The sequence below is a fragment of the Epinephelus lanceolatus genome, chromosome 19 (assembly GCF_041903045.1).
Source record: "Epinephelus lanceolatus isolate andai-2023 chromosome 19, ASM4190304v1, whole genome shotgun sequence".
NCBI classification, from domain to species: Eukaryota; Metazoa; Chordata; class Actinopteri; order Perciformes; family Serranidae; genus Epinephelus; species Epinephelus lanceolatus.
In genome coordinates this window covers 37140989-37162333 of record NC_135752.1, presented here as the reverse complement: position 1 = coordinate 37162333, position 21345 = coordinate 37140989, and the positions used below count along the sequence as shown (strand labels likewise).

At 43.4% G+C, this 21345-nt stretch overlaps 1 protein-coding gene across 3 annotated transcripts in view; it reads left to right on the top strand.

Moving 5' to 3' along the window:
* Positions 1-21345, top strand: part of shroom3 (shroom family member 3) — an 87209-nt gene that overhangs the window by 43493 nt on the left and 22371 nt on the right. For 2 of the 3 annotated variants that reach the window (XM_078161864.1, XM_078161865.1), the window contains 9 exons: positions 11643-11768; positions 16389-16607; positions 16762-17087; positions 17175-17427; positions 18016-18071; positions 18310-18775; positions 19673-19939; positions 20385-20814; positions 21028-21161. In XM_078161864.1, the coding sequence (XP_078017990.1) occupies positions 11643-11768; positions 16389-16607; positions 16762-17087; positions 17175-17427; positions 18016-18071; positions 18310-18775; positions 19673-19939; positions 20385-20814; positions 21028-21161 (2277 nt within the window). Of the gene's footprint in view, positions 1-6279; positions 7170-11642; positions 11769-16388; positions 16608-16761; positions 17088-17174; positions 17428-18015; positions 18072-18309; positions 18776-19672; positions 19940-20384; positions 20815-21027; positions 21162-21345 lie in introns of those variants that run through there. The other variant, XM_033647051.2, reaches the window with a different exon arrangement.

Below are 21345 nucleotides of genomic sequence, written 5' to 3'. Positions count from 1 at the left end.
GCTTTCCATGTAGGTGCATGGAAGGGCAGAGAATGGTACTCTCTCTGCCTTAAGACTGCCCATGTAGGCGCATGGAAGGGCAGAGTTGTGCGCTCTCTGCCTTAAGGCTTTCCGCGTAGGTGCGTGGAAGAGGCTTTTTGCGTATGCATGAGGAAAGGCAGGGAGGCCCCAGACCAGAGCCAAACTGCCAAATATAATACTGCAAATGGAAATAAAGTTTTCCTGGAATAAAGGGCTCCTGACTGAAATATATATTGTTATCAGTCAGAATGACCCTTAAAGGAATGAAAATGGAAGGGTTATTGTTGGTTAAACAAACGTTTAGGGCTGTACCCAAATATTTGGATATTCGAATATTCGTTTCTATGGGTAGGTATTCGTTATGAAAATTTGGTATTCAATATTCGTTTTTTTATTTACCTTTTTTTATTTATTTATTTTTTTACATATTTTCTTGGTGCTAAATGTAGTCTTTTTGTTGGTAAATGTAGGTTATCAATAAAAATCAAAACTTTTAAATTGCATTGTTAAAAATGTGAAAATATAGTATAGCCTACCAACTGAGCTTGTGCGCACGGCACGCTTGAGCGCATCCGTCTGAGGCTGTGGATCAATGCCAAGTTTTACCACTTTATCACTACTCCCTCTAACTTGTAGCTGTTTTTTCATTATCTTTTGAATTTAATATGAATTATGGAACCGTTTTTGTCAACGTTTGTTTCCCCCGTTTTGTACAATAAATTATTGTTTAAAGTTTCAACAAGTTTCTTTTGGAGTGCGTGACACAAGTGTGTTTTGAAAATGGCCGCGGACTGTCACCTGCTCAACGCATCAGTACCTTTGGATGCCATGACAGTAATAGCTTATAGATTAATAGATTATAATAATGTCAAAATATCATTTACAGACCGATTTAACAGACGATCACTGCTGCCCGACCCGCAGGTCCATTTTCTGGGTCCCGCGGGTTACAGGTCGACCCGCGCATCACTACTCAGCTCAGTCTGTAAGGCTGTACACAACAGTAGGCTATAGACATTATATTCTATTCAGGCTGGCAGAACCAGCAGCGCATCGGCTCTACAGTGCACAGCACTGCTGATTAACCATTTTATTGCAGCACAGAGTGTCTGCCAGCAACCAATTACTTGCAGAGGCTTCCTACAACTTGTTTCAACGGTTCCGATTTAATCAGAAGACAAATTAAACAGGATGACTAGCCAATGTGAAAATCAAAAGAAAGCATAGAATAATGTACTGAAGGAGACTGTTGTGCCATCACATTTTTTTGTGGTTTGAGAGCAAAGATCCGGTCGCCGCTGTGCAAAACTCCGCAATACAATTAGGTCCGAAAAAGGCTACACATGAACGCAGAGGACATGTTGGGTATTCATTTACGAAGATTTTGGGGAGATGGAACACTTTCGAAACTGCTACCAGTATGAATCCAGTCCTGCCTGCCCCACACTTCCCCCTTCCCAGTGGCCTCGTCTTGCCTCTGAATCTCCTCTATAACAAGTTTCCTCCTGCCACCTGCTGTTGCTGCACTCTGTGTAGGCTGTGCTACGCTTAGTCCAAACCCCACACGCCCATGCTGTTATCACTGAACCGCCTCCCTCGGGTTCCACTTCCTCCCTGCTGAGACTGTTGGCCCTGTACTCCAAACTGCTGCATCCCCAGACCCTGACAGCTTCATCTCCAGCCTTGCTTTTGCACATCTAATCTCCTCTGTTAAACTGGTTATAAGGAGCTCCAAAATCTCCATACAGGATGGGGCTCCAAGCCACTTTAAGAGCTCATCACTCTCTTCGGCTTCTTGACAGTCAGTGTTTAAACTGAACTGTGTTTGAATCGTCTGTATAGCACCAATACTATGTATCCATTGCCCTCATATGAAGTACTTTTGAACGCACACTTTTACAGTTGGTTTTACTGTTTGAAACTGGCTAATTTTATGTGGGTGAGTTACAGTTTCATACACGTTTTACTGTCTATAAATGAGGGCCGTGTTCTGTGGTGAGGTTCAAATGGTTCTGGATGTACAGAGTAGAAGCTGCTCTGACACACAGAAACACTCGGAGGATGCTTCCTACCTCAGATATCTTCTTAAGGTGCTTTCACACCTGCCTTGTTCTGTTTGGTTCAGTTGGACTCAAGTTAATTTGCCCCCTCAGTGTGGTTCGTTTGGGCAGGTGTGAACACAGCAATCACACTCAGGTGTGCACCAAAACAACCGGACTGAGACCTTCTTGAAGAGGTGGTCTCAGTCCGGTTCCAAAGGAACTCTGGTGCGGTTGGTTTGTGGTGAGAAGGTGTTGCGACCTGGATGTGAAGCAACTGCAGTCACATGACACATTGTTTGGGTTAAACATGAGCATGTTACAGTCCTGGAGGATTATTAATGTGCACCTCCTCCTGTACTGCCTTAATATGCACATTCAGCACATCCAATGCATCAAAACATTGTTTTCTAGTTGGAGCCGCGCCTCGTTTTCAAACTGTATGCTTTGACTAAAATGAACAATGACAGCAATATAGTCCACGATGAGCAGCGCTAAAATCAACCTGCGTAGTTGTCCCTCCATTGTGACATTAGAAAGTGTCACATTTATCTTGCAAGTGTACTCTTCTTCAACGTTTGCTTTACTTCCTGGATTTTTCCCACATGGAAATTCTGACCAATCAAGAGCAGCTTTCTCACACAAGGCATTTGATCTGGTCCTCTTGTAAATGCTGCCGTGAGAACACGAACCAACTCTAGGCAATTATACAACTTTGGAACAACATGAGTCCCTGATTCAGACCGAAGGAGACGACTCTAGGGCTGACAGCAGCCTTAAACATGAAAGAAGCCGAATCAGAAGTGTGGCTTGGAACACTTAATCTTTATTTCAAGTTAAGGTTGGTTTTTAAAGATAAGTGGAAGTGGGAAAATAATTTGAGTGAATTTGAGAGTTGGAGGGAGACGGTGTGGTTTTACACCAGGCTAGCTTACTTGTTGTTAAGCTTAATGATTGGCCTAAATTAGACTGGCTGTATTGAGATGTTTTGACACTGGTTTAATCTCCAAACACTATCATTAACTGGATGTCCATTAAGGCAGGTCAGGGAGACATGGATGCTGCTCTGCAGAGTGCTGGATATGCGTGTGTTAACTTGGTTGTGATAATACTGGACGTTAATGAAGGAGGGCAGTCTTGCAGAATTAAAACTTAAATGCAGTTCATAGGTGTTACAACATGCACTTCATTGAGAATTGATGTCATGGACATGTCTTGCAAAAAGGGCACTTATTTAGACAGAGGGCAAAAGGACAGGTTCTTGACCACCACCTTGGTCCGTTTGTGCACGTGCCTGGTATGGCTTACCTTGCCTGACTTTGCATATAATTAAATACAATTTTGAAAACTAACCTACACACACATAAAAGCTGTTAATATAGTTTTCCAAACATATTTAGACACACTCACAGTTAAAGTGTGGCCTCAGTATCCACTTTTGCCGACCTCTCTCTGTCCAATTTTGGTTTCCGAGAAGATCAAAGAGATTATTATTCTGGGCTGGAGGAACAGTTTCCCACGGCAACAGATAAGGTCTCTGTTCGGAGAGACACACCCTGCACACACACACACACACACACACACACACAGACACGGCAGTAAAGACAGTTTGAGCCAGACTGTGTCAATACAAACATTTTCTTTTTCTTAATGGTTCATGGTAATAATTTATCTCAGCTCACATGGTTCAAACCGCCACCAATCAGGCTCTGGTCTCAGTTCTGACTTTCAGGCTTTGGGCCCAGATACAAACTAAAAAATGTTTTTAGATTAATTTATTTAATTGTTTTTATACTTTTATTCAAAAACATTTTTCCATTTACCCATGGCCGGGAGATTTAAGAAGTAGCTGGTAGCAGTTGGCAGCAACTCAAAAAAGAAGAAAAGTGCCTGAAAATGTCCACAAATTTGGGAAACAACAGCTAAATCATAATTATGTCAGTCAAATCAGATTCGGCCTTTTAATTTGAATATTCTAGAATACTTTTCTTTCTTTTTTTCCATTTAAAGTTTTAAGGTTTGAACAGGGCTCAGCGTGACTTTCAGTGTAACAGCGACATTCATGTAAGATAGTAAACAAGCTAATGGCGCTAACGATGGATTGGAAATGCGCGACAACATTTGTGCTGACACTAGATGTCAAACAAAAGCCAGGGACTGTGTCGTATTAAATATCTGTGAGCTGTAAATGTACCACTTCCAAGCAGAGGAGAGTCGATTAAGGTATCTCAGAGCCTTACGGTACCAAAGAGTAGCATGAAAGTCAAGAGCGCTCACTCTGCAGCAAAATCTAGGGACCAAAACACGTCCTCAGAAGTACCCTGACTAGCAAAAAAACAGTCACTCAACTTGAAACAATCTCAGTTGACTGAGGAGTCTCTGACTGACTGTCCAAATCTCTGACCTTCAAGGGACATCTCTTGACACAATGAGGTCCAGGAGCTCCTTATTGTCCAAGCAATTGCGAGATCAGCCACCACATAACAGGGTCGGTAAATGACTGTTATATGTCACACTAGAGGCTAACCCTGTTGTGTTACACCTCACACTTGTCCAGGCATGTCCACAGATAGACCCCAGGTGCTGCTCATGTACCTGTCCTTTTGCCCTCTGTCTAGATAAGTGCCCTTTTTGCAAGACTACTGTGCACAAATGCACTGTTTGTATACTTAGGCCTCAAGGTGCTGGCAAATAGAAGCCTCCCAGCAGGTCGCACTTTACGTGCGCACAATGTTTTCTTTTCTTATTGTTTTTATTTGCACCAGCACTTCACGCGACCAAAAACAAGGAAGGAATGCCTTTCTTTCCACTTGAGCACCTGCCTTGCAAAATGTCTATGCACGGCATTGCGCTTGTCACACTTCTTTGTCATCTGCAATGCCAGCATGCAAAGGCAGCGTAAAGAAGGGACTTTGTAGCGGCGATCTCTGTGTAAACAGGGCTATCGTCAATGTAATAGTAATACCCGAAATCCTAAGGGAGCGCGGGGCACAACCTAACGCAGGGTAAATTGTAACATGGACTTACACAAGGTCGATCCTTTTGTGCTTCTGGCCAGTTGACCACAATACCACCAAACAATGACCCATGAAACTCCACAGAGATTGGACGTGTTTTAGCGGAGTTCAGTAGCAAAGAGTGTTTTCAGCCGACACAAGTACATTTCTTTGTCGTATTTGTTTTTCGATTACTGAGCTGTTTGTGCAGGTCACCAAATCCGACCATATATCACCTTAACAACTGTCTTGTTGCTTAAAACATAACACCATTTTTGAATTATGTAACCAACTCCAAGCAAGTGTCCAAGCAAGGTATCTTATTGACACAGTTTCACAGTCTTGTCAATATTCATCGATCAGTACTCATATTTTGACATGTGGATCTAGGTTACCAGGTCTGTGTACATCTATCGGTCCAACCACTGAAAATCAATGATAGACTAACAGATGGGTGAATACCTGTATGGCACATTTCACTTCTACCACTTCTCGGAGCATCTGTAGAAGAAAGTAAAGTTCCAGAAAAGAACAACAGCTGTTTATATGTAGCAGAGACGCAAATGAATCCCACATTTAGCCCAAATTAAAATGTGTTAGGTTGTGCCCTTCCGATAACAGATTTCTTACTTTAATCAATACGTCTGCTATGTGTCTGGACTCCAGTCGGGACAATCTAACAGTCAATAAGAGTCAGTTGATTGTTCACAGTAGAAGCACATGCTGCATCATGAGATGTCTTCGTTCTCCTCGAGGCTTCAGAATCCATTTCTGCTGATATGAACTAATCACTGTTTTTAGCAACTCTCTTTGTGTTTACGCATCCTCCCTCTGCTTCCTCCTCCATCCTCCTTCCTTCCTCCCTCTCTCACCTTTACACTTGTTGCTGCGTTCCTCTTCACCTCTCACCCCTTCCTGAAGTTATTCTCTGTTTTATTTTTTATTTCACGGCTATATTGTGGAGCTCCATCTCTCCCATCCTTCTGCCTCCTATATCCTCCTCTTCCTTTATCTCTCTCTCAGCATTTCCTCTCTTTCTGCCATCTCTCTATCAGCCCTACAGTTGCTTCATTCCTCAGTATCTTCTCCCTAACGACTCTTATCTCCCTCCATCCTCCCTCCCTTTTTTGCTACTCATTCTTTCTCACTATCTTGCACCCTACCTCCCTCCTTTCTTTCCTCCCTCCTCTCCGTCTCTCCTCAGACTCTCAGTTTCTCTCACTCACAAACATCAGCAGCGGCCATCCAGAGCGAGCTGGGCTGAGGATGTTTACTTCATGCTTTTATCATACGGCTTAATGACACTTAATTGCTTCATTTGCTTAACGAGCTCGGGGACCAGGGCGACTCGATGTGGAGTGGAGCAAAGAGACAGATCAGAGGATGGTAGAGACGGGATCGGTCGTGGCGAGCCTTTTCGATACAAAGAGGAGTAGGTGAACATCGAAAAGTCAGGTTGCACTGGTCTGTTCGGCAACTTTTTCAAAGAAGACAGAGCAGATTGCAGCATTAGAGACTTCAAAGGAAGGTGTTAATTTGTGTTAGGTTTGAAAAGGTGCAGATGTAGGAGAGCAAAGCAGGTTTTAAGGTTAAAGGTTAAAAAAGTAGGACAAAAGTTAAGGAAAGATATGGCAAACGAAGACGGCTGAAGGTCCAAGAGGTGTAATGATGTACAGAAGATTGCAGCAGGTTTCATGAGGGGACTTTTGGAAGTACCCTTATACACAGGAGAGCATGTAAGGACACAGCTGAGTAGAGTTGAAACCAGAAAGTAGGTTTTCTTGGAGCTTTCTAGAAGGACGCAACAAACAAACAGCCCATAGCGAAGGGTGTGGACATGGGACTTTCTGAGACTTTCTAAGAGAAGAAGAAGAAGCAGTCAGAGTCAGAGTGCAGCTGAGGAGAAAGCAGTTCAGTAGAATCGAGAATAAAGTGGACTTTGAGTCGAGGTGATGGAGCTGCTGGAGGCGTTTTACCGCCGCAAGCTGCGGAAGAAGCAGAAGAAATCAGAGCTGGGACGGTCGGATGGGGCGCTGTGTCGAGCGCCGTCAGAGGCCAGCGTCAACGGCCTGGCGACCGGCCTCATCAACAAAGTCCTCAGGTTCACCTCCAGGTAAAACAGGTCACATGTTTAGTTTATTAGTCGGAAACACGGGAGATGTTAACAGGTATGCCGAGAAATCAGTAGAAGTGGATCCAAATATTTGACTATTCGGATATTCATTCATGGCGTAGGTAATCAGTTTCCGATTCTGGGATTTGGATGTCCTTAAAGATTTCTTTCTTGCTATATGACAGGACAGATTATTAGCTAGAAAAGGGGAAGAGATTTTTTTCTAATGAAATGATAAATTAACTAGAGCACTCGGAGAGCGCAGACCTCCGCCAAGCAGCTCGGATTTCCCGCCATTTTATTATTTTATCCACTTTGCTTCAACCGATCACCACCAAAATTTTATCATCTGTTCCTTGTCCCATTATCAGTCCTTCCTGAAAATTTCATCAAAATCCGTTCAGAACTTTTCGAGTTATTTTGCAGACAAACAGACCAATGCTGGTGAAAACATAACCACCACATATGGATTTTCTTTTTTTTTTTGTACTATTTCTAATAGGGGATGCACGATATATATCAGACCGATAAATTATCGGCTGGTAATGGGACATTTTTATTATTATGCATTATTCTGATAATTGAAAGCCGATAAATAGCGCCGATCATACGAAGCCACACTGCTCTCATTGACTTAACAAGGGCAGCTTCTATACACCGACACAGTGGGTGGCGCTACATGTAGATTTAAACTTGGATTGAAAACCACCAATAAACCCAGAGAAGAAGAACAACAATAAGTGCAGCATACTGTCTAGAGGGCAAAACATGTTGCGATGTGGATGTCTTTCACAGCTCCAGAGGAAGACAACAGAATTGCACCGAGGGTCTGATCTCGAACCGCCCGACACCAGTTAGACACAACGCTGAGGGACCGTCTCCAGAGTGTTAGCACAAGCTAATTAGCAGCAGCGGCTAACATCCAACACCGAGCTTTTTAAAGTGATTATTTGTATCGTTACCTCTCTGGCTGCGTGTGTGTGTGTGTGTGTGTGAGACACAGCCTTGTGTTTGAGTGTTAATGTGTGAGGTGAATTAGTAGCATATCGCTGTTCAACTTGTTAGTCGTAGGCTAGTCTATCACAGGACCGTGAGACGGCGCCTGGGTGTGTACACAGCCCTGCTCTCTCTGTTTATCATGAGAGCTCCACTCTGCACAGTTAGTGTCTCACATGGTGACGTAGCTAACCGTTTTTCTGAAAGCACGCCAAGCTGCGGTGAATTGCAGCTTGCCACAGTAATTAACCATGTTCATGTGTTTTAGGCGGGAAGAATTTCTTTGCAACATAGGTCAACATGTCACAGGTCTCTGACCACAATTCAATGCTAGAAATTAAACTATCCCCAACTTTAAGTTTGACCGCACTTCACTGCAGAATCTAACAGCTTCAGCTCGAAGCAGCCACTGTAGGTTTCCGTAGTCATTGCATGGCAGCTCGCCACAGGCCACCCCTCACTGCTGCTTGGTGCGCTTTTGGCGTTAGCATCACACAGCTAGCATTACCTAGCAGTTATTAAGAACAGAGTCGAGCTGTTGCTGTGTCAGCTTGAGTTTGTTGGAACGTGAGAAAGAATAGTATCAGTAACATTGTTAACACTGTGCTACATTACAGAGAAATACAAAACCGTAGTAATGAACCTTCATTAATATAGGCCTATATTTTATCTACAAGTGCACGTCACACACTGAGCAAGCCGCCTGTTAACGACGCTGTGGGCTAATGGGCATGTAGCTACTTCCATGTTTCAGATGATACGTCATGTTTGTAGTCGACCAATGAAGATGAGTTTACATATCACCTTGGGTTCGTCCTTCACCTTCTCAAAATGATCCCACACTTTGGATTTCCTGCCTGACATGTTATTAACTAGCCTGTGGAATAACCGCAGGTACCAGCCCTGGAAATTAACCTGACGAGGACACTTCCTGTGTCTGTCCTTTCAAATTAAAGTCACACAAGGTCCAGTCATATAGATTTGGATTTATTCTGACAAGGCGCAGCTCCTAAAACTATGATTGCTGATCAAACTGAATCTGATAGTCTCACTTTAGTCCCAGTTTTTTCATCAGGTCTCGACTCTTATTTGGAAGATTCAGTTTGTACTTGATCCTCTAGTTGTTTTTAACAAATTTTAAAACAGAAAGCCAAACTGCAAAAAACAAAAAGACCAAAATCTTCACTTGACGAATCACTAAGAATCAAAAATAATAAGTGTTTTCTGGTGAGATCTGAATGTTCAAGACTGTAAATGAGTTTGTCAAATGTAAAACTGTGACATGGAAGTGACATTTGGGACCTGGACGTAACCGTGGTGACGTGACCAAGACGAAAATATGTTTTTATGTGGATTATTGTGGTCCAAAATTAGACTTTAAACTCAAACCAAATCAGACAACACTGTTCCCCAGCCAGTCCCGTGAGAGCTAATGGAGAGGGTGAATATCTGTACACGTGTACCAGCGATGATAACATGTTGAGGTATTCCAGTCGCGTCCTGTCATTAACCAGGTTCCTGGGGTTCACAGACATGCAGGCTTTCATGTCTCTGTCTCCCACTTACTCAGATACCATCTTTTCCTGTTTATCTGTGCGGATAAATACAGAGCAGCAGAACATGTCACACATGACGAGGGTGAGGGGATTGTAACCGCCGTGCTTTTCAACGTCTCTCTTATCATAGCTGGTTAGATAACACGATCACAAGTAATGACGGTGATGTCATAAAGATTATCACCACAAACAAATGCACGTTTTATCCCTGAAATAATGTCTCAGTGAGGAAGTTGTTTTTGTGTGTGAGACGTCAGATGAACAAAACACAAGAAATCAGTCAGTACCAGTCGTGTCGTCCTCACTCTGCTGCTCTCACTTTCACAACCTGCCTCCACCCCAGCTCCTCCTTTTCATGCTGTGTCTGACTTATCAATGTCATTTCTGTTTGTCATTGATGCTGCTCTGTTTTGTTCCCGGGGGTCTTTGCTGCTGCTTTCCCTGCCTCAGGCTTTCCATGTAGGCGCATGGAAGGGCAGAGAGGTGTGCTCTCTCCATCTTAGGCCCCGTTGATACAACAACGATTTCAACTGAAAACGGTAAACTTTAGTTGTGTTTTGGCCGATCGTTTACACGACAGCGGCATTTTGGGTGCCTGAAAACGCAACTTTCTGAAAACGGGTTCCAAAGTGCAACTTTTTGGAAACAGCAGCATCTCCGTTGTCATGTAAACTTGCAATATGCAGTTCCTCTGAAAACGGAGACTTTTCGCACATGCACTTTACGGTTCCAGTCACTAGGCATGCTGACCGTCACAACAACAATGCCGAGCTCTGTTTGTGCTGCTCAGCCTGTTGATTTGAAGTGAAGTGTAGATCTGTTACTGTAGCAACTCCACCTCGTCGTCCATCCAGACAAATTTATCTGTGCATGCTTTCGCCATTGTGTCTTCTTTGTTTTGTTTGTAATCGCCGCATTGTAGGGTTAGGGATTAGGGGTAAGGGTTAGCAGGTCACCAGACTATCACAGGGCTGACACACAGAGAAAGATAACCAAACCTATGGGCAGTTTAGAGTCACCAATTATGTCTTTGGCCTCTGGAGCACCTGGAGAAAACCCACGCTGACACGGGGAGAACATGCAAACTCCACACAGAAGGGCTCCCCCACCCTGGGTTTGAACCAGGAACACTATTGCTGTGAGGCAACAGTGCTAACCACTGCACACTGTGCCGCCCAATGAAAACTGAAGTGTAAAGATAATAACTTGTTATTTAAGGCATTTCTGTGGCTGATCATGTTTTGGCCAGGACCAGTAACTTTGTGGAGTCTTAACTGTTTGCCCGGCAACTGGATTGTTGTAATCTTTGGTCAGAGACGAGCTGACTGCTTTCCCCTGATTCCAGTCTTTATGCTAAGCTAAGCTAATTGTCTACAGGTTCAGCTACATATGTATTAGAGTGATATCAATCCATTCATCTAACAAGGCAAGAAAGCATACAGGCGTATTTCCCAAAATTCAAACCTCAAAAACCTTTTGTTTTCCTTCCTTTATTTTATTTTCCTCAAGTGTCATGAGATGATGGTGCAACAGAAACAACACAAGGCTGGTGGACCATGCGTGTTGACTTTTTCTTCCTCAGCAGATTATTATAAATAACTTTTCCTTGAATCTGATGTCAGAATGTGGCGCTAGATGCAAGTTTATTTATACAGAACAATTCCGCAACAAGGCAATTCAGTGTTTTGCATAAAACGTCAAATACAGTGAGACAAAGTGCAAAGAAACACGTTATAAGAGGACATTTAAAAACACTATTAAAGAGCTGGAGAACAGAAAATAAAAACAAGTTAACATTACAGTGCAGTGTAAGAAATGAGTATTTGATTTGATTAAAAGCATGAATTCACGACACAAGGTGAGAAACATGAGTGAATTACTGCACGTCCACTAACTCTGTCTTTGTATCTCAACCCCTCAGACGCAGTGAGCCGGCGTCCCGTCCTCACTCGTGGCATTCGTCGAAGCTCGGTGAAGGTCAGCAGCCGTCGGATCAGGGAGGGATGGACACGATGAGCAGCGCCTGGCACCACGGCTACAACGCCAGGTCAGTGTTCAACAACAGCTCTAGTAAATATGATGTCATTCGTCCACCAGTCGAGTACATTAATCACTGGAGTCATTCAACACCTGACTTGTTCCGTGTAGAGTCTGTGGATACCTGTAGTTGGAGATAAGAAGACAATAACACTGTAGTCACACGTGAGATAAGAAACACAAGATAAGACACACAATGATCTTTTATTATACTGCTCAGGATACTGGTAACTTGTCTTCGTGGCCTTTAGAAGTGTCTGAAGAGACGTTTTGAGTCTTGGAGTTTGGGTTTACTGTGCGCCGCTATCTGTCAGGAAGTCAAAGTTCATGTTTTCAGAGAGACATTAAACATCTCCTATCTTATCTCTGAATACCAGACACCAGTCTTCACTCTTGATATTAAATATTGCGTCAATATTTCAGCTCCCAGCTCAAAATCACATGAATTAAATCTGCTGTTGTAACTTTTTTGACTCTTAGTTACAGTTTCCATGATGATCAATGTGTTTCTAATGCCCCACTACACAAGGAAATTATCTCTGGAGTAATAATGACATGTTATTTACAGCCTCACAGTTTTCCCGAGGGATTAATGGACAGTTATAGTTTGACATAATAACATAATGACACCACACAAACACAGACTTTATCAGTGTCTAAGTCTTTCATGGTTACTGCTGCACAAACACTTTGTGTAACACTCTAACAACATCAAGTGTGTTATTAGTCCAGGAATAAGGGGACAGACGTCCAGGGACGGATCAATATGAGGAGCTGCTGTCTGTCATATAACGTGACCTTTGACTGTCTGTCTGTGTGGTGTGTTCTAATTCTTCAGTTTGTACCAACACTGACCTCAGACTTTAAATATTTCACACACCATCCTCCAGTATGGAGTTGAATGGATTGGAAATTACTCATTGAAATATAATAGTTGATTCAATATAAAGATTATTGATACCTGAAAAACAAATCTGCAGTCTTTGTTGCCCTGTTGGAAACTTAATCTGTAACCAAGGCTGTAATTATCCCGAGTCAGTAATTAGAGAAGTGAGGACTGTTTTAGAAACATTTTTTAAAATCAGGACATTTTGGTGAGAAGCTTTCAAGACATTTTAGGAAATAAAAACAGTTTTGGAGAGTGAAGACGTTTTTAGAAAGTGAGGAATATTTTTTTCAAAATAAGGACTTTTTTTTGGAAAGTGATGACATCTTTATGAGGGACATTTTTGGAAAATTAGGACATTTTGGGAAAGTGATGAAACTTTTAGAAAAGTAGGAGCATTTTTGGAAATCAAGACATTTTGGAAAGTAAAGACATTTTTTTAGAAAGTGAGGGATATATTTTGAAAATAAGACATTTTTGGAAAGTGAAACACATTTCTTGAAAATAGACAGTTCGAAAGTGGAGACACTTAAAAAGTGAGGGACATTTTTTGAAATAAGGACAATTTCTGGAGAGTGAAGACATTTTCAGAAAATGAGAAACATTTTCTGAAAATAAAGACATTTTCAAAAGTCACGATTTTTTAGAAAGTAAAGAGATTTTTAGAAAATGGAGGACATTTTATTTCATTAGAAAATTGGGGACATATTTTGAAAATAAGGACATTTCTGAAAAGTGAAGACATTTTTTAAAAATGAGTGACATATTTTTAAAAATTAGGACATTTGGAAAATGCGAGTAACTTCTGAGAAAACTAAGATATTTGGGGGAAACTAGAACATTTTCAGAAACTGAGGTCATTTTTAGAAAATTGAGGCATTTTGGAAAGTGGGAACATCTTGAAAAAATTAGATCATTTTAGACAGTGAGAAACTTTTTGGAAAGTGGAGAACATATTAATTTATTTTTTTTGATATGAACATATCTGGAAAGCGAAACCATTTTTAGAAAGTGGAGAACTTTTGGGAAGATTAAGATGCTTGGGAAAATTTAAATGTTTTTGAAAGCTGAGGATATTTTTTTTCTAGAAAAATAAGGCATTTTGGAAAGTGGGAACGTCTTGGAAAATTTAGATCATTATAGACAGTGAGAAACATTTTGGAAAATTAGGACATTTTGGAAAGTGGGGAACATTTAAACATTTTTTTTAATATGAACATATCTGGAAAGTGAAGACATTTTTGAGTGAGGGACTTTTGGGATGATTAAGATGCTTGAGGAAAATTAAAACAGTTTTGAAAGCTTAGGACATTTTTTTCTAGAAAATTAAGGCATTTTGGAAAGTGGGAACATCTTGGGAAATTCATGTAATTTTACAGTGAAGAACTTTTTGGAAAATGAGGAGATTTTTTTGGGAAATGAGAAACTTTTAGGTGATGACATTTTAGAAAGCAAGGACCTTTTTGGGAGGATCCTTCATAGGGCCGTTTACTTGGTTTAAAAATTAAGATTAGAACAAGGTCAGGTTATGGTTATGGATAGGTGTTTGGTATGTCAGTAAGGGCTCTCACAGGTAGGTTGGATGTGTTTCTGTTAACATCATGGAGAGTTTTGTCCATGCTGTCTTGTAGTGTCCAGTGTTTAAGGATTCAGACCTGTTGTCTCAGACCAGTCGGAGCTCCTGCTGGATGATTATGTATAAAAATATGTTGTGTTTTCAGCTAAAGTATCCGCAGTGATATATTTAGTCATCCCAGCTGCACAAACTGGTAAATACATAATTGTTTTGGTGCTTGAAGCGAAGCTGTTGGTCAGCAGGTTTGTGTCATCAGAGGAAGTTACATCACGGTTTCTTTGAAGGGAATAAAGGCCTCTGACGTGACTCTGTGTGTGTGTGTGTGTGTGTGTGTGTGTGTGTGTGTGTTGGGTGGACAGGGCATTGACGTCGATGCCTACAGAATGGGGCATTCCTGGTACCCTTCCCCCTCACCTCTGGGTCTCCCATAGCAACCCCCGACTGTTGTCTGTTAGTAAAGTGTGGATGAGAATAAAAAGGTTGCCCTAACATTTCTGTAGCTCAGCTTTGATATAACCGGAGTTAAGAAACACAAAGTCAGAGAGAGACGGACCGTACAGCCGACAGAAAGAGACGCTGAGACAAAAGTTAGACTCAGAGAAGTTAGTGACGCAGAAAAGGAGAAATGCAGACGGAGACAGACAGAGAGTGTCCCCCTTTTCCAGAGCAGTAATTGCATTGTGTTCGGTTGAAGGACTTGGTGGGTCAAACTGTGACGTAGACACACACATGCACACACACATTTACATTCCAGTCAGTTATCTGGAGTGATGTAACCGCAGATTCAGCAGCAAATCACCAACCTTACAACCAGCAGTTAGAACAAATAAAACCCTCTCAGACATGCACCTGGTTACGTAACTCTCTGGCAATTTAACATGTCGCTCTCATGTCTGAGTCACTTTATGTAAAACTCACAACAGCTATCTGACGAGGTCGAACATGTACTGTTTCTGCGTCACCTAATCGTCTTCTCTTGTGCACAAATAAAGTAAAACCAGCTTAATAAACCAGGCAAACAATGTAAATAGGGTTTAAGTTGTTGAGATTCTCCTCATGCGAGATCGGAACACAGGGATTAAATAAGAATCCCAATTTAATGTCTCATCATCCAACCCAGTCGGCAGTATAAATGTTGGCATTGTACATTTCTGCATGGATACGTCACATTTGTACGTTATTATGGAGTGGATATGTTGAAACTTTACATTTCTTTACTTTTAGCTTTTGTTGGCACAATTGAGGCTGGAAATGCTGCAGATGACACGATAAAACCCTGTTTTGGTGGTACAATCGTTACTGGAGATACCTCTGATGTTTAGCAAAAAAACAACCGCGTTTGGTGGCACAGTCGTCGCTGAAAATGCCACCAATGTCTTGCAAAAAAAGAACCTGCTTTTGTTGGCACAATTGCAGCTGGAAATGCTGCAGATGTCACAATAAAAACCTGTTTTTGGTGGTACAATCCCGTTTGGAAATGCCTCCGATGTTCAGTAAAAAACAGCCGCTTTTGGTGGCAGTTTCACAGCCAATGTCTTGCTAAAGAAGAACCCATTCTTAGTGGCACAATTGAGGCTGGAAATGCTGCAGATGTCACGATAAAGCCCTGTTTTGGTGGTACAATCATGTCTGGAAATACCTCCAATATCTTGCTAAAAAAAGAACCCACTTTTGTTGGCACAGTTGCAGCTGAAAATGCTGCAGACATACAGTTGCATATGGAAATGCCTCCAATGTTTAGCAAAAAAAAACAACCGCTTTCGGTGGCACAATCCCGGCTGAAATGTCGCCAATGTCTGGTTAAAAAAGAACCAACTTTCAGTGGCATAATCGCATCTGGAAATGCCTCTGATGTTTTGTGTAAAAAACACCTGCTTTTGTGGCACATTAGCTGCTGGGAACACTGCATATGTTTGCAAAAAAAAACATTTTTGGTGGCATAAATGTGTCTGGAAATGCCTCTGATGTTTTGCAAAAAACAACCGAGTTTGGTGGTACAGTTCCACTGAAAATGCCGCCAATGTCTTGCTAAAAAAGACCCCACTTTTGTTGGCTGTTTGTTTGTTGATGCTTTACTAAGAAGTAACTGGTTTTGTCATTTTTTTGTCTGGAACAGTGTGTTTGAGGGTTTTGAGTTTTTTTTTTTAATCTGTGTCTCTGTCTCTCAGTGCCTCAACCACCGACCTGTCAGGTGGGTTTGACTCTGGCGGCAGCTACCTGAGGAAGAGTCCGGACCAGTACAGCTCCAGGGGCAGCATGGAGAGCCTTGACCCTCCGCAGTCCTCCCAGCTTCACTCTGGAGCTCAGCACCACCACCCACTGGGCCACCACACCCACAGCGGACCCCACCCTGCCTACTCCTCCTGCCACCAGCTGTCCTCTGCCAGGTTCATGCAGACAGTTTCAGAAATTGTTGTTCCAATTTGTCACTTAGACACAAAAACCTTTGGGAAATAGGGTCTCAGTTGAAAGTACAGAACTTATACAGCTGTAAATTTTTAAATATCATGATCTCAACTAAAATCTCTTGTCATATTCTAGGTCCTCCAACAGCATCGACCATCTCCACAGCAAACGAGACTCCGCCTACTCCTCCTTCTCCACCAGCTCCAGTATCCCAGAGTACCTTGCCTCCACGCCTTCCTTCAGCCCAGAGCGCTCCTATTCGCTGGAAACCGTCCCTCAGAGAGAAGGAGGAAGTGTCGATATGCAGCAGGCTGACATGTGTTACGTCCGGACGGTTTATGACGCCCAGCAGGGCCTATCGCAAGAGCATGAGCTGAGCTCCACCTCTGCTGCGATGCTTCGCAACAGCGATTCCAGAGGCGGGGGAGGGATGAGGCCGGGGCAGAGCCGAGATATGCAAGGTGACATCTCTGCTTCAGGAATGGTTTTCAGGTAATGTAACTTAGATGTGATGACATCATTGTTTTTCTTTACACTATTGGTTCCAGGTTCGGTGGGAGGGGTCTGTTACCGTGGCAGCAGCAGTGGCAGCAGCAGCAGTAGCGGCAGCAGCAGCGGTGGTGCACCAGCATCAAACAGACACAGTGTAGGTCCAATATGGGGCCCGGCGGCCAGCCGCAGCTCCTACGAGAGCCTAAAGGGGGCGCCGGCCCCGCCGAGGCGCAGCGACAGCTACGCAGCCATCAGGAACCACGAGAGACCGAACTCCTGGTCCAGTCTGGAGCACGCCCGGTCACTACGGTGAGTTGGGTCCATCAAATCAGAGTGAATTGCAATTCTCAAACAAAAATAAGCTCTGACGAAATTAGTGGAAACAAAGCTTTTATTGAGGTCTGTGTCACCACAATGTGTACTTACATGTCTGGGGAGGTGCAGGTCAGGCTACGGCGTAGGTTATGACATAGATACGATGCAGAAGTATAAATCCCACTTTATACTACAATGTGGTAACAATTAGGGCTGGGTATTGGTACCTTTAAGGTATCGACCAAAATATCCCAGTATCAAGTAGTATCAACTACTCAAACTGCGCCAAATCAGCAAACTTTCTGTTGCTGCTGTCTCGAGAGCCACTCCCCTCCCGGCGAGTCTGCACTGTTAGCGCAAGCTAACACAGCAGCAGTTTAACAGTCCCAAAAAACCAACACCGACACTGAAATGGCCCAACTCAGCTGTTCAACCCATTAATAACTGTTGGGTAACGTTAGCTGTGTGTTGCTAACAGTTAGCCCTGTCACTGTATTTTTGTGTGGGCGGACATGCACAGCTGTCCCCAGCTAGGAGCTCTAATCTAATCCAGTGTTATTTAATCTCATGTGTTTAATTCAGGTCTCTGCAGAAAGGTTCCTGGCATCACTCCAGTGGCTCTGTGGCTTCAGGTGCAGGTATGTTTGAATTCTATCTCCATGATTTTACTCATTTTGAGGATCCAAAGAGACCACTTTAATTCTGCTCTACAAAATTAAAAGTGTTCCTAAAACACCCAAAATATATAGATGACATTACAGCAAGCCTTAAAGGTATAGAAAAGAGTGTGTAAATGTATATGCATTAGCAGTTGTGAAGACAGCTCTGCTATCATCAACCTCTGCTCTATTCTTACAATCATTCTTGATGTCCCAGCTAAGGGCTCGTACAGCGCCGAAGGTCAGCTCCACACAGTGATAGAGAAGAGTCCAGAGAGCAGCCCCACCACAAAGCCCCGGCAGGGTGGAGGCTTCCCCCAGCCCCCTTCTCCTACCGGGCACTCTTCCGGGCCTGCAGGCCCCGTCCCCCAGTCTGGCCGGCTCATTCTACCCACGGGCACATACCCTGTCCCACAGCTTGAGCCCCACTATGCACAGATTCCCAGTGCCGGCCCCGGTCCAGCCTCCTCTGGAGTGTACCCCACCCTGGCTAAGGAGAGCAGCCGACAGCAGCAGCAGGGCGTCGGAGGGAGAGAGGAAGGAGCAACGGAGAGGCGGAGGGATGGAAGGATGTCAGCGACAGAAAACGGATACCAAAACAACACTTCTTCACTATACCCCTATTCTTCTTCGTCATCGTCTGCCTCCACACAGCTCAAGACTCAAGCATACGAGGCTGACAGGTGAATTAAAACAGAAATATGATAAGCTGTGTTTTGAGTGTCATCACTCTCTACCAGTGGTTTTTGCTGCAGTTCCCAAGAGTCATACTTTTGACAACATATTGCTTAATGCACAACTTCATGCTAGTCTATTTGTTGAAATGTTGCAGGGTGTCTCCCAGAAGTCAGCTGTCCTACACTAGAGTTTGATTGGGTCCAAAAGATCATGCGCAAACCATGTGTGAGCTCACATAGTTTCTGTCCAAGCCCGACCCAAGCCCAAAACATTTTTATTACAAATTTAAGTCATCAAAGGTTTTTTCAGTGCAGTTACAGACATTTGTAATGCAGGGTGCATTCATACTGGGTAGACTGGGTCATCCACTAGTATCTTCGGGCAAGAACCCCAAATGCATGCTGAATGCTCAGTTTGAAACTGAGTAGCAGGTGGCACCTTGTATGGTAGCCTCGGCCAACAGTGTATGAATGTGTGTGAATGGGTGAATATTACATGTCGTGAAAAGGCACTTTGAGAGGTCGCAATACTTGAAAGATGCTCTACAAGTGCATGTCTATTTTATCATTTACCAGTCAATAGTGACTCCGAGTGCCAGCTTGTACTCTGGCACAAACTGAACTGTAAATTTGGGGTGCTTTTGGAATATACCCATTCGGTTTAGAGCACCACACTCTCGGAGCAACAGAGTGCCAAGCACGGTGAAATTGAAACTGAACTCTTTGGCCTGAACTCGGCGGGTCAGGCCCAATCTGGTTTGGGCAGAGAATCAAAGCTCTATCTTCTACAGCACAGCTGATATCACATATCTGATTCTGGCATTACTCTCATTGAGTGCAATAAAGCTGTAGAAATTATTCGTATTTGCCCTTAATTCTAACTCAGTCTTGTACTGTAATCAGGCCTCAACAGGAAGAGTCTAACTATGAACTCTACAGACCCAACATGAAAACTGCCAGAGAGGGATCAGAGGACCACACAGGGGCTCAAAGGCCCCCAAACCACCAGGGACCTCATGGTCAGAGCTTCCAAGGGCCCCATATTCATGCAAGCCAGAGAGCCCACAGCCAAGTGTCCCAGGAGCACAACCAGGATTTCCACAGGGCCTCATCTTCACAAGATTGGAGGGACCCCTACATGCCTGTCCCACCCAAGGGAGAAAGGAGGAGGTACAGTACGGAGGGGACTTGACATGGTGAAATCATTTCTGAGGATGACTCCAGAGCATTTAGAGGTTTCTGATTCTGTCTCTGTCTCTCGCGGTTGATTACTGTACATTTCTGTAGGAATAAAATCCCATGGGGAACACCAGAAAAGGAGGGACTTCGCCTCTGTATGCCTTTACCAGAAAAGGCTCAGACTGGTCAAACTTTTGCTATTAGTTGATAGCCAATCAATAGATCATTCAACAACTAGGGAAGATGTTGTTCTACCTGACCCAGCAACCAGAAACATCCACAACAACACAAACTCATATGTTATTTTGCCAGATAACAACTTTCTATCTATAAAAGGAGCTTCCTGACAGTGAGTAGTTGGTTAGTTCATTAAATGGTTGGAGAATGATTCTCCCTCCTTTACTTACTTTTCGCCCTCCTCCCTCCATCCCTTCAGATCAATGGACCAGACCAGCGTTCATTCAGAGCCAGTGACATCCTCCAGGATCCCCCAAGGACAAGTGCCTCCTTCCCACTTACCTGCTCAGCCTCAGGCTCCACCCGCCTCCGCCTCGCAGAATTCACCCCGTCACTTCAGTGACTCAGCAGCTCTGCAGTACCAGCACTGGGACCACAGAGAGCATGACAAAGACCGAGAACATCCACTGACCCGTCTGGAGATCGCCCTTGCCGAGGTCCAACGATGCGCCAGCCCCAGCAGTGTTGCCTCCGCCAGTAGCCATGGTAATGGTAGCCAAGGTGATGGCAGCCAGGGACCTAACCGCAGCCTCTCTGTCCTGGAGAAGGTCAGCCGCTTCGAGCGTCGCACCGCGAAGCAACGCAGTCACAGCACCACCAACGCACAGGACAAAGCCACCCATCTGAGGGTAACTCACATTTTGTTTGGTTGCCATATTTTGATGGTTCAACTGAGAAATGAATGAATGAACTATCAGTTTAAAGCATCAGTCAACATAAAATGGATTTGACTTACCAGACAAGAACTGCATCATCTCAGCCTTACCTCCTAAATTTGAAAATCTGATCCTTGTTGGCTGTGATTCTGCTTCACTGCTTTATGTTTTCCGATTTTGATTCAGATGACAGAGAAAGGCCGCAGCTCCCCCTGTGGAGCAGATGACCTCAGAAACATGCTGGAGAGAAGCACCGGTGGGACCAAAGCCCACAGGACTATGAGCTACAGAGGAGGCAGCACTGAGCACAAGAAATACAGGTAAAGAGTTTGCGGGAAATAGATAAAACTATATATACAGTATAGTTACAATACAGGCCAAAAGTTTGGACACACCTTCTCATTCAATGCGTTTTCTTTATTTTCATGACTATTTACATTGTAGATTCTCACTGAAGGCATCAGAACTATGAATGAACACATGTGGAGTTATGTACTTAACAAA